Source organism: Oncorhynchus clarkii, chromosome 19 (genome assembly GCF_045791955.1).
Source record: "Oncorhynchus clarkii lewisi isolate Uvic-CL-2024 chromosome 19, UVic_Ocla_1.0, whole genome shotgun sequence".
Classification (NCBI taxonomy): Eukaryota; Metazoa; Chordata; class Actinopteri; order Salmoniformes; family Salmonidae; genus Oncorhynchus; species Oncorhynchus clarkii.
Genome location: NC_092165.1, coordinates 2,799,344 through 2,817,777, shown reverse-complemented (window position 1 = coordinate 2,817,777; position 18,434 = coordinate 2,799,344). Strand labels below are relative to the sequence as shown.

The 18,434-nt window shown below is 46.6% G+C and overlaps 1 protein-coding gene across 3 annotated transcripts in view; it reads right to left on the bottom strand.

Moving 5' to 3' along the window:
- Positions 1–1,481: 1,481 nt before the first annotated feature.
- Positions 1,482–18,434, bottom strand: part of LOC139374584 (family with sequence similarity 184 member B) — a 31,274-nt gene continuing 14,321 nt past the window's right edge. For 2 of the 3 annotated variants that reach the window (XM_071115594.1, XM_071115596.1), the window contains 11 exons: positions 18,232–18,434; positions 15,959–16,076; positions 14,820–14,936; positions 14,019–14,142; positions 11,327–11,457; positions 10,969–11,066; positions 10,347–10,802; positions 8,951–9,068; positions 6,481–6,588; positions 1,810–2,183; positions 1,482–1,600 (listed from right to left, as the gene is read on the bottom strand). The exon at positions 18,232–18,434 is cut by the window's right edge and continues 36 nt beyond it. In XM_071115594.1, coding sequence (XP_070971695.1) covers positions 1,507–1,600; positions 1,810–2,183; positions 6,481–6,588; positions 8,951–9,068; positions 10,347–10,802; positions 10,969–11,066; positions 11,327–11,457; positions 14,019–14,142; positions 14,820–14,936; positions 15,959–16,076; positions 18,232–18,434 — 1,941 coding nt within the window. In that variant the 3' untranslated portion in view covers positions 1,482–1,506. The remainder of the gene's footprint in view (positions 1,601–1,809; positions 2,184–6,480; positions 6,589–8,950; positions 9,069–10,346; positions 10,803–10,968; positions 11,067–11,326; positions 11,458–14,018; positions 14,143–14,819; positions 14,937–15,958; positions 16,077–18,231) is intronic. The other variant, XM_071115595.1, reaches the window with a different exon arrangement.

Here is an 18,434-nt window from a genome sequence, read left to right as displayed (position 1 = left end):
GAAGAGCCCTCACTGCTGCTCCACCAAACAGGAAGTCTTCTGAAAGACTGTACCGTGCCGTATCGAAGAGCCCTCACTGCTGCTCCACCAAACAGGAAGTCTTCTGAAAGACGGTGCCGTATCGAAGAGCCCTCACTGCTGCTCCACCAAACAGGAAGTCTTCTGAAAGACGGTACCGTGCCGTATCGAAGAGCCCTCACTGCTGCATCCTATTTTTACAACGTAATTGAGGAGAAAAGTTAAATCCTAAATATTTTTTTTAATACTGTCACAAAGCGAACTAAAAAGCAGCATTCCTCAAGAGAGGGTGGCTTTCATTCTTTTATTTAACTAGGCAAGTCAGTTAAAAACAAATTATTATTTACAATGATGGCCTCCCAGAAGGCTATACTCGGCCCTCTCACCTGGCTAACTCATTCATCCTGGTTCAGGGAACAGCCCCCCTACAGTATCTGAACCACAGTCACCTGGTTCGGGAAACAGCCCCCCCTACAGTATCTGAACAACAGTCACCTGGTTCGGGAAACAGCCCCCCCTACAGTATCTGAACAACAGTCACCTGGTTCGGGAAACAGCCCCCCCCTACAGTATCTGAACAACAGTCACCTGGTTCGGGAAACAGCCCCCCCTACAGTAGCTGAACAACAGTCACCTGGTTCGGGAAACAGCCCCCCTCCAGTATCTGAACAACAGTCACCTGGTTCGGGAAACAGCCCCCCCTACAGTATCTGAACAACAGTCACCTGGTTAAACAGCCCCCCCTACAGTATCTGAACAACAGTCACCTGGTTAACTCATTCATCCTGGTTCGGGGAACAGCCCCCCTCCAGTATCTGAACAACAGTCACCTGGTTCGGGAAACAGCCCCCCCTACAGTATCTGAACAACAGTCACCTGGTTCGGGAAACAGCCCCCCCCTACAGTATCTGAACAACAGTCACCTGGTTCGGGAAACAGCCCCCCCTACAGTAGCTGAACAACAGTCACCTGGTTCGGGAAACAGCCCCCCTCCAGTATCTGAACAACAGTCATCTGGTTCGGGGAACAGCCCCCCCTACAGTATCTGAACAACAGTCACCTGGTTCGGGGAACAGCCCCACCTACAGTAGCTGAACAACAGTCACCTGGTTCGGGAAACAGCCCCCCCTACAGTATCTGAACAACAGTCACCTGGTTCGGGAAACAGCCCCCCCTACAGTATCTGAACAACAGTCACCTGGTTCGGGAAACAGCCCCCCCCTACAGTATCTGAACAACAGTCACCTGGTTCGGGAAACAGCCCCCCCTCCAGTATCTGAAGCTGATACAACATCAAACCAAAGACAGCAGATTAAATATAAATAAAATACTTTATTCCACATTATAGATTATAATACAGTACATTTGCATTGAACAAGCATAGTTTTGGTCTGTCAGGTGTTTGTTTAAAGCTGAGTGTGTTGTACAGGTGTGTAGAGGTCACCTGTGTGTGTGTGGGGTGTGTGTGGTGTGTGTGTGTGTGTGTGTTCAGAAGGAGAAGTACTTCGTGTACCAATCCTGCCTCTGAGGGTCCCGCCCCTCTGCCCCCTGGCCACTCCCCCTCTGCTCCAAATATGGGCTCCTGGGAACACAGGAAGCACATTTTAGACTGCTGGGGGACAGAGAGACAGACAGACAGACAGACAGAGAGTCAGACAGACAGAAATACAGAAGGAGACAGACAACTATGGGATGATATTCTTAGACAGACAGAGAAGGACATTGGGCTTTGTGAAGGAACACAGACAGTGCTATTGGCTGTGCTGTTTCCATAGATACAGTATCTGTTACCTGGTTGACTGGCTGTTCAGGTGTGGGCGGAGCTCCTGCGAGGGTGAGGTGACGTGTCGAATCCCATGTCGAGGCTCGGGGAGGGAGGATGGACAGAGGGGGAGGGGGGTGGTGGGAGCAGGGGGGAGAGGAGTGGGGGTACGAGAGAGAGGGCCGCGACCGCTGGGATCCAAACTGGGAGACCTGGGAGTACGTGGGAGGGAGGGGGAGGAACGGGGGAGAGAGGAGGAGGCGTAGGGCAGAGTTGAGGAGGGGGAGGGATGTTGGGGGAGGCAGGGGGAGGGGGTGTCGTGGGGGAGGAGGACGCTCCTCTCATAGGCGCTGAGGTTTGGAACGCTGGTGACGCGGGGCGGAGACTCGTCCACACGCTTCCTCTGAAACATCATGACGACAACATTCATACAACACAGTGAAACACTAGTTAATCCCACCAATACAACACTAGTTAATCCCACCAATACAAAACTAGTTAATCCCACCAATACAACACTAGTTAATCCCACCAATACAACACTAGTTAATCCCACCAATACAACACTAGTTAATCCCACCAATACAACACTAGTTAATCCCACCAATACAACACTAGTTAATCCCACCAATACAACACTAGTTAATCCCACCAATACAACACTAGTTAATCCCACCAATACAACACTAGTTAATCCCAACAATACAACACAGTGAAACACTAGTTAATCCCACCAATACAACACTAGTTAATCCCACCAATACAACACTAGTTAATCCCACCAATACAACACTAGTTAATCCCACCAATACAACACTAGTTAATCCCACCAATACAACACAATGAAACACTAGTTAATCCCACCAATACAACACTAGTTAATCCCACCAATACAACACTAGTTAATCCCACCAATACAACACTAGTTAATCCCACCAATACAACACTAGTTAATCCCACCAATACAACACAGTGAAACACTAGTTAATCCCACCAATACAACACTAGTTAATCCCACCAATACAACACAGTGAAACACTAGTTAATCCCATCAATACAACACAGTGAAACACTAGTTAATCCCACCAATACAACACTAGTTAATCCCACCAATACAACACAGTAAAACACTAGTTAATCCCACCAATACAAAACTAGTTAATCCCAACAATACAACACTAGTTAATCCCACCAATACAACACTAGTTAATCCCACCAATACAACACTAGTTAATCCCACCAATACAACACTAGTTAATCCCACCAATACAACACAATGAAACACTAGTTAATCCCACCAATACAACACTAGTTAATCCCACCAATACAACACTAGTTAATCCCACCAATACAACACTAGTTAATCCCACCAATACAACACTAGTTAATCCCACCAATACAACACAGTGAAACACTAGTTAATCCCATCAATACAACACAGTGAAACACTAGTTAATCCCACCAATACAACACTAGTTAATCCCACCAATACAACACTAGTTAATCCTACCAATACAACACTAGTTAATCCCACCAATACAACACAGTAAAACACTAGTTAATCCCACCAATACAACACAGTAAAACACTAATTAATCCCACCAATACAACACAGTGAAACACTAGTTAATCCCACCAATACAACACTAGTTAATCCCACCAATACAACACTAGTTAATCCCACCAATACAACACTAGTTAATCCCACCAATACAACACTAGTTAATCCCACCAATACAACACTAGTTAATCCCACCAATACAACACTAGTTAATCCCACCAATACAACACTAGTTAATCCCACCAGATACAACACTAGTTAATCCCACCAGATACAAAACTAGTTAATCCCACCAATACAACACTAGTTAATCCCACCAATACAACACTAGTTAATCCTACCAATACAACACTAGTTAATCCCACCAATACAACACAGTGAAACACTAGTTAATGCCACCAATACAACACAGTTAAACACTAGTTAATCCCACCAATACAACACAATAAAACACTAGTTAATCCCACCAGATACAACACTAGTTAATCCCACCAATACAACACAGTAAAACACTAGTTAATCCCACCAATACAACACAGTAAAACACTAATTAATCCCACCAATACAACACAGTGAAACACTAGTTAATCCCACCAATACAACACTAGTTAATCCCACCAATACAACACTAGTTAATCCCACCCATACAACACTAGTTAATCCCACCAATACAACACTAGTTAATCCCACCAATACAACACTAGTTAATCCCACCAATACAACACTAGTTAATCCCACCAGATACAACACTAGTTAATCCCACCAGATACAAAACTAGTTAATCCCACCAATGCAACACTAGTTAATCCCACCAATACAACACTAGTTAATCCTACCAATACAACACTAGTTAATCCCACCAATACAACACAGTGAAACACTAGTTAATGCCACCAATACAACACAGTTAAACACTAGTTAATCCCACCAATACAACACAATAAAACACTAGTTAATCCCACCAGATACAACACTAGTTAATCCCATCAATACAACACAGTAAACACTAATTAATCCCAACCAATAAACACAGTAAAACACTAGTTAATCCCACCAGATACAACACTAGTTAATCTCACCAATACAACACTAGTTAATCCCACCAATACAACACTAGTTAATCCCACCAATACAACACAGTAAAACCCTAGTTAATCCCACCAATACAACACTAGTTAATCCCACCAATAGTACACAGTTAAACACTATTTAATCCCACCAATACAACACTAGTTAATCCCACCAATACAACACTAGTTAATCCCACCAATACAACACTAGTTAATCCCACCAATACAACACTAGTTAATCCCACCAATACAACACTAGTTAATCCCACCAATACAACACTAGTTAATCCCACCAATACAACACTAGTTAATCCCACCAATACAACACAATGAAACACTAGTTAATCCCACCAATACAACACTAGTTAATCCCACCAATACAACACAGTTAAACACTAGTTAATCCCATCAATACAACACAGTGAAACACTAGTTAATCCCACCAATACAACACAGTGAAACACTAGTTAATCCCACCAATACAACACTAGTTAATCCCACCAATACAACACTAGTTAATCCTACCAATACAACACTAGTTAATCCCACCAATACAACACAGTAAAACACTAGTTAATCCCACCAATACAACACAGTAAAACACTAATTAATCCCACCAATACAACACAGTGAAACACTAGTTAATCCCACCAATACAACACTAGTTAATCCCACCAATACAACACTAGTTAATCCCACCAATACAACACTAGTTAATCCCACCAGATACAACACTAGTTAATCCCACCAGATACAAAACTAGTTAATCCCACCGATACAACACTAGTTAATCCCACCAATACAACACTAGTTAATCCTACCAATACAACACTAGTTAATCCCACCAATACAACACATTAAAACATTAGTTAATCCCACCAATACAACACTAGTTAATCCCACCAATACAACACTAGTTAATCCCACCAGATACAACACTAGTTAATCCCACCAGATACAAAACTAGTTAATCCCACCAATACAACACTAGTTAATCCCACCAATACAACACTAGTTAATCCTACCAATACAACACTAGTTAATCCCACCAATACAACACAGTAAAACATTAGTTAATCCCACCAATACAACACAGTAAAACACTAGTTAATGCCACCAATACAACACAGTTAAACACTAGTTAATCCCACCAATACAACACAGTAAAACACTAGTTAATGCCACCAATACAACACAGTTAAACACTAGTTAATCCCACCAATACAACACAATAAAACACTAGTTAATCCCACCAGATACAACACTAGTTAATCCCATCAATACAACACAGTAAACACTAATTAATCCCACCAATACAACACAGTAAAACACTAGTTAATCCCACCAGATACAACACTAGTTAATCTCACCAATACAACACTAGTTAATCCCACCAATACAACACTAGTTAATCCCACCAATACAACACAGTAAAACCCTAGTTAATCCCACCAATACAACACTAGTTAATCCCACCAATAGTACACAGTTAAACACTAGTTAATCCCACCAATACAACACTAGTTAATCCCACCAATACAACACTAGTTAATCCCACAAATACAACACTAGTTAATCCCACCAATACAACACTAGTTAATCCCACCAATACAACACTAGTTAATCCCACCAATACAACACTAGTTAATCCCACCAATACAACGCTAGTTAATCCCACCAATACAACGCTAGTTAATCCCACCAATACAACACAGTAAAACACTAATTAATCCCACCAATACAACACTAGTTAATCCCACCAATACAACACAGTGAAACACTAGTTAATCCCACCAATACAACACTAGTTAATCCCACCAATACAACACTAGTTAATCCCACCAATACAACACTAGTTAATCCCACCAATACAACACTAGTTAATCCCAACAATACAACACAGTGAAACACTAGTTAATCCCACCAATACAACACTAGTTAATCCCACCAATACAACACTAGTTAATCCCACCAATACAACACTAGTTAATCCCACCAATACAACACTAGTTAATCCCACCAATACAACACAGTGAAACACAAAGACAACAGAGGAGTGTGTGTGTCACCCTCATAGTTGGTGTAACGATCCCGGGGTGTGGCCTGTTGTCATGGAGCCTGAGGGTTCCGTTGTCCCCGGCAACCGGAGGATGAAGCTGCAGCTGATGTCGTTCCTCCTGGAGAAACAATGAGACATCAGGTGTGTGTGGTAGGAGTAGGGTTGGAGTGGGGGGTAGGAGTGGGGTAGGTGTGTGGGGTAGGTGTGGGGTAGGTGTGTGGGGTAGGAGTGGGGTAGGAGTGGGGTAGGAATGGGGGGTAGCTGTGTGTGGGGTAGGAGTGGGGTAGGAGTGTGGGGTAGCTGTTTGTGGGGTAGGAGTGGGGGGTAGGTGTGTGGGGTAGCTGTTTGTGGGGTAGGAGTGTGGGGTAGGTGTGTGGGGTAGGAGTGGGGGGTAGCTCTTTGTGGGGTAGGAGTGGGGTTGGAGTGTGGGGTAGGAGTGGGGTTGGAGTGTGGGGTAGGTGTGGGGGGGTTAGGTGTGTGTGGGGTAGGAGTGGGGTAGGTGTGTGGGGTAGGAGTGGGGTAGGAGTGGGGGGTAGCTGTGTGTGGGGGTAGGTGTGGGGTAGATGTGTGGGGTAGTGGGGTAGGAGTGTGGGGTAGGTGCGTGTTAGGTGTGTGGGGTAAGAGTGTGGGGGTAGGTGTGTGTAGGGTAGTAGTGGGGTATAGATGTGTGGGGTAGGTGTGTATGGGGTAGAAGTGGGGTAGGTGTGTGGGGTAGGTGTGTTAGGTGTGTGTGTGTTAGGTGTGGGGGTAGGAATGGGGTAGGTGTGGGGGGTAGGAGTGTGGGGTAAGAGTGTGTGGGGTAGGAGTGTGGGGAAGGTGTGTGTGGTAGGTGTGTGGGGTAGAGGTGTGGGGTAGGTGTGGGGTTAGGAGTGGGGTAGGTGTGTGGGGTAGGTAGGGGGTATGTGTGTGGGGGTAGGAGTGGGGTAGGTGTGTGTTAGGTGTGTGGGTAGGAATGTGGGGTAGGAGTGTGTGGTGTAGGTGTGTGTGGGGTAGTGTGTGGGGTAGGAGTGTGTGGGTAGGAATGTGGGGTAGGAGTGTGTGGTGTAGGTGTATGTGGGGTAGTGTGTGTGGTAGGTGTGTGTGTGTGTGGTAGATGTGTGTGGGGTAGGTGTGTGGTAGGTGTAAGTGGGGTAGGTGTGTGTTGGGTAGGTTTTTGTGGTGTAGGAGTGTGGGGTAGGTGTGTGGGGTAGGAGTGGTGGGTAGCTGTTTGTGGGGTAGGAGTGGGGGGTAGCTGTTTGTGGGGTAGGAGTGGGGTTGGAGTGTGGGGTATGAGTGGGGTTGAATGTGAGGTAGGTGTGTGAGGGAGTGAGTGTGAGGTAGGTGTGTATGTGAGGTAGATGTGTGAGTGAGTGTGAGGTAGATGTGTATGTGAGTGTGAGGTAGGTGTGTGAGTGAGTGAGTGTGAGGTAGGTGTGTGAGTTAGTGTGAGGTAGATGTGTGGGTGAGTGTGAGGTAGGTGGGGTAGGTGTGTGTGGTAAGTGTGTGTGTGTTGGTATGTGGGTAGGCAGGTGTGGGGTAGGTGTGTGTGTGTGAGTGTGGGGTAGGTGTGTGTGCAGTAGGTGTGTGAGTGAGTGTGGGGTAGGTGTGTGTGTGAGTGTGGGGTAGGTGTGTGAGTGAGTGTGGGGTAGGTGTGTGTGCGGTAGGTGTGTGAGTGAGTGTGAGGTAGGTGGGGTAGGTGTGTGTGGTAAGTGTGTGTGTGTGTTGGTGTGTGGGGTAGGTGTGTGTGCGGTAGGTGTGTGAGTGAGTGTGGGGTAGGTGTGTGTGCGGTAGGTGTGTGAGTGAGTGTGGGGTAGGTGTGTGTGGGGTAGGTGTGTGTGCGGTAGGTGTGTGAGTGAGTGTGGGGTAGGTGTGTGTGCGGTAGGTGTGTGAGTGTGTGTGCGGTAGGTGTGTGTGTGAGTGTGGGGTAGGTGTGTGTGCGGTAGGTGTGTGAGTGAGTGTGGGGTAGGTGTGTGTGCGGTAGGTGTGTGGGTGAGTGTGGGGTAGGTGTGTGTGTGAGTGTGGGGTAGGTGTGTGAGTGAGTGTGGGGTAGGTGTGTGTGCGGTAGGTGTGTGAGTGAGTGTGAGGTAGGTGGGGTAGGTGTGTGTGGTAAGTGTGTGTGTGTTGGTGTGTGGGGTAGGCAGGTGTGGGGTAGGCAGGTGTGTGTGCGGTAGGTGTGTGAGTGTGTGCGGTAGGTGTGTGAGTGAGTGTGGGGTAGGTGTGTGTGCGGTAGGTGTGTGAGTGAGTGTGGGGTAGGTGTGTGTGCGGTAGGTGTGTGTGTGTGTGCTGTAGGTGTGTGAGTGAGTGTGGGGTAGGTGTGTGTGCGGTAGGTGTGTGTGTGTGTGTGCGGTAGGTGTGTGAGTGAGTGTGGGGTAGGTGTGTGTGCGGTAGGTGTGTGTGTGTGTGCGGTAGGTGTGTGAGTGAGTGTGGGGTAGGTGTGTGTGCGGTAGGTGTGTGTGTATGTGTGCGGTAGGTGTGTGAGTGAGTGTGGGGTGTGTTCTTACCACCAGGCGTTTGATGAGCTGGTTCCTCTCAGTGAGTCTCTCCTGTAGTCTTCCCATCTGGAGATCATCACAGAGAGGAACCTCCCTCCTCCTGCACCTCTCCTCACGCTCCCGTAGCCTGGGAACACACACACACACACACACACACGTTAACCACACCCCTCACGCTCCCGTAGCCTGGGAACACACACATTAACCACACCCCTCTCCTCCTCCAGCCTGGGAACACACACACATTAACCATACCCCTCTCCTCCTCCAGCCTGGGAGCACACACACATTAACCACACCCCTCTCCTCCTGTTGGGAACGAACACACACACATTAACCACACCCCTCTCCTTCTGCTGGGAACACACACACATTAACCACACCCCTTTCCTCCTCCAGCCTGGGAACACACACACATTAACCATACCCCTCTCCTCCTCCAGCCTGGGAACACACACACATTAACCACACCCCTCTCCTCCTGCTGGGAACGAACACACACACATTAACCACACCCCTCTCCTTCTGCTGGGAACACACACACATTAACCACACCCCTCTCCTCCTCTAGCCTGGGAACACACACACATTAACCATACCCCTCTACTCCTGCTGGGAACACACATTAACCACACCCCTCTCCTCCTGCTGGGAACACACATTAACCCCACCCCTCTCCTCCTCCAGCCTGGGAACACACACACGTTAACCCCACCCCTCTCCTCCTGCTGGGAACACACGTTAACCCCACCCCTCTCCTCCTGCTGGGACCACGTTAACCCCACCCCTCTCCTCCTGATGGGAACACGTTAACCCCACCCCTCTCCTCCTGCTGGGAACACACACACATTAACCCCACCCCTCTCCTCCTCCAGCCTGGGAACACACACACGTTAACCATACCCCTCTACTCCTGCTGGGAACACACGTTAACCCCACCCCTCTCCTCCTGCTGGGAGCACACACACATTAACCACACCCCTCTCCTCCTGCTGGGAACACACACACATTAACCACACCCCTCTCCTCCTGCTGGGAACACACACACATTAACCACACCTCTCTCCTCCTGCTGGGAACACACACACATTAACCCCACCCCTCTCCTCCTGCTGGGAACACACATTAACCACACCTCTCTCCTCCTGCTGGGAACACACACACATTAACCACACCTCTCTCCTCCTGCTGGGAGCACACGTTAACCCCACCCCTGTCCTCCTGCTGGGAACACACACACATTAACCCCACCCCTCTCCCCCTACAGCCTAGGAACACACGTTAACCACACCCCTCTCCTACTGCTGGGAACACACACACATTAACCACACCCCTCTCCTACTGCTGGGAACACACGTTAACCCCACCCCTCTCCTCCTGCTCCACACTCCAGTGTGTTACTCACTCTGTCTCCAGGGCCACTATGCGAGTCTGTAGCTCTGCCTGACAGCTGCTGTATTCACACACCAGACTCTGCATCGCTCTCCTGTGCTCTCTCTTCACTTCCTCTCTCCTCTCCTCCTCCTCCTCCTCCTTCCTCCTCTTCTCCTCCTCCTCCGCCTTCCTTCTCTTCTCCTCGTCCACCTTCCTCTTCTCCTCAACCTCGGCCTCTCTCCTCTTCACCTCCTCTCTCCTGTTCTCCTCCTCCGTCCTCTTCTCCTCATCCCTCCTCTTCTCCTCCATCTCTCTTCGCGCCTCCTCTTCTCTCATCTCTTCTTCTCTCTGTTCCTCCCGTTGTTTCTGAGCCTCTTCCAGTTTCTCCACCTCTTCTCTCAGTCTGTCCACCTCCACTCTCAGTCGTTGGGCTTCCTCTTCTCTCTCCTTCTGCTCTCTTTCTCTTCCCATCACCTCCTCTCCCGACCTGGAAGAGTAGAGAGGAAGAGTAGAGAGGAAGAGTAGAGAAGAGTAGAGGAAGCGTAGAGAGGAAGAGTAGAGAGGAAAGAAAGGGGATAAGATGAGGTGTGTGTGTGTGTGTGTGTGTGTGTGTGTGTGTGTGTGTGTGTGTGTGTGTGTGTGTGTGTGTGTACCTCAGTACAGTGTTTTCCCTCTGTAGTTCCAGAACGGCACAGCGACTCTCATCCAGCTGACGCTCAAACACCTGGTACTGATTCTGCTGCTTCAAGTCCTACACACACACACACACACACACACACACACACACACACACACACACACACACACACACACACACACACACACACACACACACACAGAGAGAGACACAGACACACACACACACACACACAGTCAGTTCCCAATTTAATAGTGTGTGTGTGTGTGTGTTACCTGTTGCAGGGCCATCATCTGTGTGTGTGTGTGTGTGTGTGTGTGTGTGTGTGTGTGTGTGTGTGTGTGTGTGTGTGTGTGTGTGTGTGTGTGTGTTACCTGTTGCAGGGCCATCATCTCTGTGTGTGTGTGTAGTTCCGTCTGCAGGTCTTCGATGTGTTTCATGTGTCTCTGGGTCAACTGTCTACTCCACTCTGTGTACTGCTGGCTCAGCTCTGTACCCTGCTTATCTAGACACATCATCACCATCACCATCACCACCATCATCATAAGATATCACCATCATCATCATCACCATCACCACCACCATCATCACCATCATCATCATCATCACCACCACCATCATCATCATCATCATAAGATATCACCATCATCATCATCATCATCACCACCACCATCATCAACATCACCATCATCATCATCATCACCATCATCATCATCACCACCATCCCCACCATCATCATCATCATCACCACCATCCCCACCATCATCATCATCACCACCATCATCATCATCATCATCCCCATCATCACCATCATCATCACCATCATCATCACCATCATCATCACCATCATCATCACCACCATCATCATCACCACCATCATCATCATCATCACCATCATCACCACCATCCATCATCATCCTCATCATCACCACCACCATCATCATCATCATCGACAGACAGATAAACATAATGTAACAGGTGTAGTGTGTTACCTAGCTGTAACAGGTGCAGTGTGTTACCTAGCTGTAACAGGTGCAGTGTGTTACCTAGCTGTAACAGGTGTAGTGTGTTACCTAGCTGTAACAGGTGTAGTGTGTGTTACCTAGCTGTAACAGGTGCAGTGTGTTACCTAGCTGTAACAGGTGCAGTGTGTTACCTAGCTGTAACAGGTGTAGTGTGTTACAGTGTGGTGCAGTGTGTTACCTAGCTGTAACAGGTGTAGTGTGTTACCTAGCTGTAACAGGTGTAGTGTGTGTTACCTAGCTGTAACAGGTATAGTGTGTTACCTAGCTGTAACAGGTGTAGTGTGTTACCTAGCTGTAACAGGTGCAGTGTGTGTTACCTAGCTGTAACAGGTGTAGTGTGTGTTACCTAGCTGTAACAGGTGTAGTGTGTTACCTAGCTGTAACAGGTGCAGTGTGTGTTACCTAGCTGTAACAGGTATAGTGTGTTACCTAGCTGTAACAGGTATAGTGTGTTACCTAGCTGTAACAGGTGTAGTGTGTTACCTAGCTGTAACAGGTGTAGTGTGTTACCTAGCTGTAACAGGTGCAGTGTGTGTTACCTAGCTGTAACAGGTGTAGTGTGTTACCTAGCTGTAACAGGTATAGTGTGTTACCTAGCTGTAATAGGTGTAGTGTGTTACCTAGCTGTAACAGGTGCAGTGTGTTACCTAGCTGTAACAGGTGAGGTGTGTTACCTAGCTGTAACAGGTGTAGTGTGTTACCTAGCTGTAACAGGTGTAGTATGTTACCTAGCTGTAACAGGTGTAGTGTGTGTGTTACCTAGCTGTAACAGGTGAGGTGTGTTACCTAGCTGTAACAGGTCTAGTGTGTGTGTTACCTAGCTGTAACAGGTGAGGTGTGTTACCTAGCTGTAACAGGTGTAGTGTGTTACCTAGCTGTAACAGGTGTAGTGTGTTACCTAGCTGTAACAGGTGTAGTGTGTTACCTAGCTGTAACAGGTGTAGTGTGTGTGTTACCTAGCTGTAACAGGTGCAGTGTGTTACCTAGCTGTAACAGGTGCAGTGTGTGTTACCTAGCTGTAACAGGTGTAGTGTGTGTTACCTAGCTGTAACAGGTGCAGTGTGTGTAGCCTGTTCCTCTCGGTCTGCAGTTCCTCCTGTGAGCCTGTGTGTTACCTAGGTGTAGTGTGTTACCTAGCTGTACCAGGTGTAGTGTGTTACCTAGCTGTAACAGGTGTAGTGTGTTACCTAGCTGTAACAGGTGTAGTGTGTGTGTTACCTAGCTGTAACAGGTGCAGTGTGTGTACCTAGCTGTAACAGGTGCAGTGTGGTGTTGTAACAGGTGAGGTGTGTTACCTAGCTGTAACAGGTGTGTAACAGGTGTAGTGTGTTACCTAGCTGTAACAGGTGTAGTGTGTTACCTAGCTGTAACAGGTGCAGTGTGTGTTACCTAGCTGTAACAGGTGTAGTGTGTGTTACCTAGCTGTAACAGGTGCAGTGTGTGTAGCCTGTTCCTCTCGGTCTGCAGTTCCTCCTGAGCTCGTCTCTCCAGAGCCTGTGTGTTACCTAGGTGTAGTGTGTGTTACTTAGCTGTAACAGGTGTAGTGTGTTACCTAGCTGTAACAGGTGTAGTGTGTTACCTAGCTGTAACAGGTATAGTGTGTTACCTAGCTGTAACAGGTGCAGTGTGTGTTACCTAGCTGTAACAGGTGCAGTGTGTGTTACCTAGCTGTAACAGGTGTAGTGTGTGTTACCTAGCTGTAACAGGTGCAGTGTGTGTAGCCTGTTCCTCTCGGTCTGCAGTTCCTCCTGAGCTCGTCTCTCCAGAGCCTGTGTGTTACCTAGCTGTAACAGGTGTAGTGTGTGTTACCTAGCTGTAACAGGTGCAGTGTGTGTTACCTAGCTGTAACAGGTGTAGTGTGTATTACCTAGCTGTAACAGGTGCAGTGTGTGTTACCTAGCTGTAACAGGTGCAGTGTGTGTTACCTAGCTGTAACAGGTGTAGTGTGTGTTACCTAGCTGTAACAGGTGTAGTGTGTGTTACCTAGCTGTAACAGGTGTAGTGTGTGTTACCTAGCTGTAACAGGTGTAGTGTGTGTTACCTAGCTGTAACAGGTGCAGTGTGTGTAGTCTGTTCCTCTCGGTCTGCAGTTCCTCCTGAGCTCGTCTCTCCAGAGCCTGCAACGCCGCCATGTGTCGTTCTTCAGAGTGTCTCTGTGGTTCCTCCTGAAAGAAAACAAACTATGTAACTATGTACAGTGGGGCAAAAAAGTATTTAGTCAGCCACAAATTGTGCAAGTTCTCCCACTTAAAAAGATGAGAGAGGCCTGTAATTTTCATCATAGGTACATAGCAACAGCCCCAAAACATCACTGCTCGAGAGGAGATCTGCATGGAGGAATGGGCCAAAATACCAAGAACAGTGTGTGAAGACTTACAGAAAACGTTTGACCTCTGTCATTACCAACAAAGGGCATATAACAAAGTATTGAGATAAACTTTTGTTATTGACCAAATACTTATTTTTCACCATTATTTGAAATAAATTCATTAAAAATCCTACAATGTGATTTTCTGGATTTTTTCTCTCATTTTTGTCTGTCATAGTTGAAGTGTACCTATGATGAAAATTACAGGCCTCTCTCATCTTTTTAAGTGGGAGAACTTGCACAATTGGTGGCTGACTAAATACTTTTTTCCCCCACTGTATACATAGTGAGTGAGTGAGTGAGTGAGTGAGTGAGTGAGTGTGTGTGTGTGTGTGAGAGTGACTATGTGTGTGAGTGAGTGAGTGTCTGTGAGTGAGTGTGTGTGTGTGTGAGAGTGACTATGTGTGTGAGTGAGTGAGTGTCTGTGAGTGTCTGTGAGTGTGTGTGAGTGTGTGTGTGTGTGTGAGTGTGTACCTGCAGCTGCTCTCTCAGTCTCTGGTTCATGTCTCTGGTCTCCTGCACCACCCTCCGCAGCCTGTCAATCTCGCTGTCGTCATGGTGACCCTCTGCTGGCCCCGCCTTCCTCTCCACCTACAACAGGAAGTTAGCTCACTCAAACAGGGCATGATTCAACTGTCTTGTTAGTTTAAGGGTTTGAATTTTTTTTAAATATTTATTTCCCACCTCCTAACTGCCCCCCCCCCCCCCCCCTAGACATCTCAGATCAATAGTGAGGCTTGAACAGATCCCCCCCTAGACATCTCAGATCAATAGTGAGGTTAGATCAGATCCCCCCAGACATCTCAGATCAATAGTGAGGTTAGATCAGATCCCCCCAGACATCTCAGATCAATAGTGAGGTTTGAACAGATCCCCCCCCCCCCCTAGACATCTCAGATCAATAGTGAGGTTAGATCAGATCCCCCCCCAGACATCTCAGATCAATAGTGAGGTTAGATCAGATCCCCCCCAGACATCTCAGATTAATAGTGAGGTTAGAACAGACCCCTCCAGACATCTCAGATCAGTAGTGAGGTTAGATCAGACCCCCCCCCCCAGACACCTCAGATCAATAGTGAGGTTTGAACAGACCCCCCCCCCCCCCCCCAGACATCTCAGATCAATAGTGAGGTTAGATCAGATCCCCCCAGACATCTCAGATCAATAGTGAGGTTAGACAGATCCCCCCCAGACATCTCAGATCAATAGTGAGGTTAGACAGATCCCCCCAGACATCTCAGATCAATAGTGAGGTTAGATCAGATCCCCCCCAGACATCTCAGATCAATAGTGAGGTTAGATCAGACCCCCCCTAGACATCTCAGATCAATAGTGAGGTTAGACAGATCCCCCCCAGACATCTCAGATCAATAGTGAGGTTAGATCAGACCCCCCCCAGACATCTCAGTAGATTACCTGTGATTGGTGATTGGCTAGTTGAGTAGATCATCTGTGATTGGCTAGTTGAGTAGATTACCTGTGATTGGTGATTGGCTAGTTGAGTAAATTACCTGTGATTGGTGATTGTCTAGTTGAGTAGATTACCTGTGATTGGTGATTGGCTGGTTGAGAAGATTTCCTGTGATTGGTGATTGACTAGTTGAGTAGATTACCTGTGATTGGAGATCGGCTAGTTGAGTCTGCAGCTCCTGCTCTCTCTGGTTGCTCGTGGCAACAGACGCATCAAGCTCCGCCTTAAGCTCCGCCCTCAGGCGCTCCTCACACTCTGACCTGGAGACACACACACACACACAATATGTAAAAATGTGTGACCACACTGCAGAATATAATTATGACCCCCTGGCAACAATAGTGGGTCAGCAGGTAGCCTAGTGGTTAGAGTGTAGAGGCGGCAGGTAGACTAGTGGTTAGAGTGTAGAGGCGGCAGGTAGCCTAGTGGTTAGAGTGTAGAGGCGGCAGGCAGGTAGTCTAGTGGTTAGAGTGTAGAGGAGGCAGGTAGCCTAGTGGTTAGAGTGTAGAGGTGACAGGTAGGCTAGTGGTTAGAGAGTAGAGGCGGCAGGTAGCCTAGTGGTTAGAGTGTAGAGGAGGCAGGTAGCCTAGTGGTTAGAGTGTAGAGGAGGCAGGTAGCCTAGTGGTTAGAGTGTAGAGGAGGCAGGTAGTCTAGTGGTTAGAGTGTAGAGGAGGCAGGTAGCCTAGTGGTTAGAGTGTAGAGGAGGCAGGTAGTCTAGTGGTTAGAGTGTAAAGGAGGCAGGTAGCCTAGTGGTTAGAGTGTAGGGGCGGCAGGTAGTCTAGTGGTTAGAGTGTAGAGGAGGCAGGTAGTCTAGTGGTTAAGAGCGTTATGGCCAGTAATCGAAAGGTTGCTAGATTGAATCCCCCGAGCTGACAAGGTAAAAATCTGTCGTTTCGCCCCTGAACACGGCAGTTTAACCCACTGTTCCCTGGTAGGCCGTCATTGAAAATAAGAATTTGTTCTTAACTGACTTGTTAAATAGATTAAATACATTTAAAAAAATTAAAAACAAGGGCGCATCCAATTTGTTGAGATTGTTTTCCTTCTTCCGGTCCATCAACAAACAAGCAAAACATTCTTAAATGTGATTTAAATTTGTATAAACTATTGGAAAGCGTGTACAGAATTTAAAAGATATGTTAATTCTATATTGAGGAAAACTATTGAAAAAAATTTGAACGTTTGTTTTCACGTAGCATAAGCACTCAGAAACAGACATTTGTTAGCATTAGCATTCTCATAGAGAATGACTGGCGGTGTTAGCTCGTTAGCTTCGTGGCACAACAGACTGCAAATATCCTGATGTTATCGTCATAAAACACTTCGCCACCGTTTCTGTCTCTTGTCACTGATATTCTGTGTCAAACAGCATTGCTATTTCAAGCATTGATCTTTGATTGATAAGGGATACAGACTATAGATAACGACCATTAGATACAGTCTAATATGCTAACTAGCTAACACCGCCAGTCATTCTCTATGAGAATGCTAATGCTAATGAACGTAGGTCTCCAAGCGCTTATACTACGTGAAATACATCCGTACAGTTATGGATATAACTACTGTTCCCTGTAGGAGGAAACGTGGGTATAGCATACCATGGGCAGTCAACGACCAATCATATTCACCCGAAGAAAAATCTCTGAAACTGGAAACACTTATCTCCCTCACTAGCTTTAAGCACCAACTGTCAGAGCAGCTCACAGATTACTGCACCTGTACATAGCCCACCTATAATTTAGCCCAAACAACTACCTCTTTCCCAACTGTATTTAATTTATTTATTTATTTTGCTCCTTTGCACCCCATTATTTTTATTTCTACTTTGCACATTCTCCCATTGCAAATCTACCATTCCAGTGTTTTACTTGCTATATTGTATTTACTTTGCCACCAAGGCCTTTTTTGCCTTTACCTCCCTTATCTCACCTCATTTTTCACATTGTATATAGACTTGTTTATACTGTATTATTGACTGTATGTTTGTTTTACTCCATGTGTAACTCTGTGTCGTTGTATGTGTCGAACTGCTTTGCTTTATCTTGGCCAGGTCGCAATTGTAAATGAGAACTTGTTCTCAACTTGCCTACCTGGTTAAATAAATAAAAATATTATACTGAGAGACGGAAAGGGAACTTTATGATTCTTACCATCATTTTCCTCAACATAGAATTAACATATCTTTCCAATTCTGTGCACGTTATTCCATAGTTTTATCAAATTTCATTGATATTTAATTGACTTTTTGCTTGTCTGTGAATGGTCTGAAAGTAGGAAAAACAATGATGTTGGATCTAGTTTGAAGATCTAGGTTGAAAATCTAGCGTTGGAGATCTAGCGTTGGATCAGGAACTGGGTCATGTGGGCGAGGCATCATAAGGTGGTTTTGTCGTTATTTAAAGTTTTCCAACCTACCGGATTCTCTCGTCAGTGTTCTCTTGGTTGTGTTCTAGAACGTTTCTGTCAGTGTTCTCTTGGTTGTGTTCTAGAACGTTTCTGTCAGTGTTCTCTTGGTTGTGTTCTAGAACGTTTCTGTCTGTGTTCTCTTGGGTCTGTTGGTTGAGCTCTAGAACCTTCTCCTCCAGTCTCTGTTTGTCTGTTCTCAGACCTGTCATCTC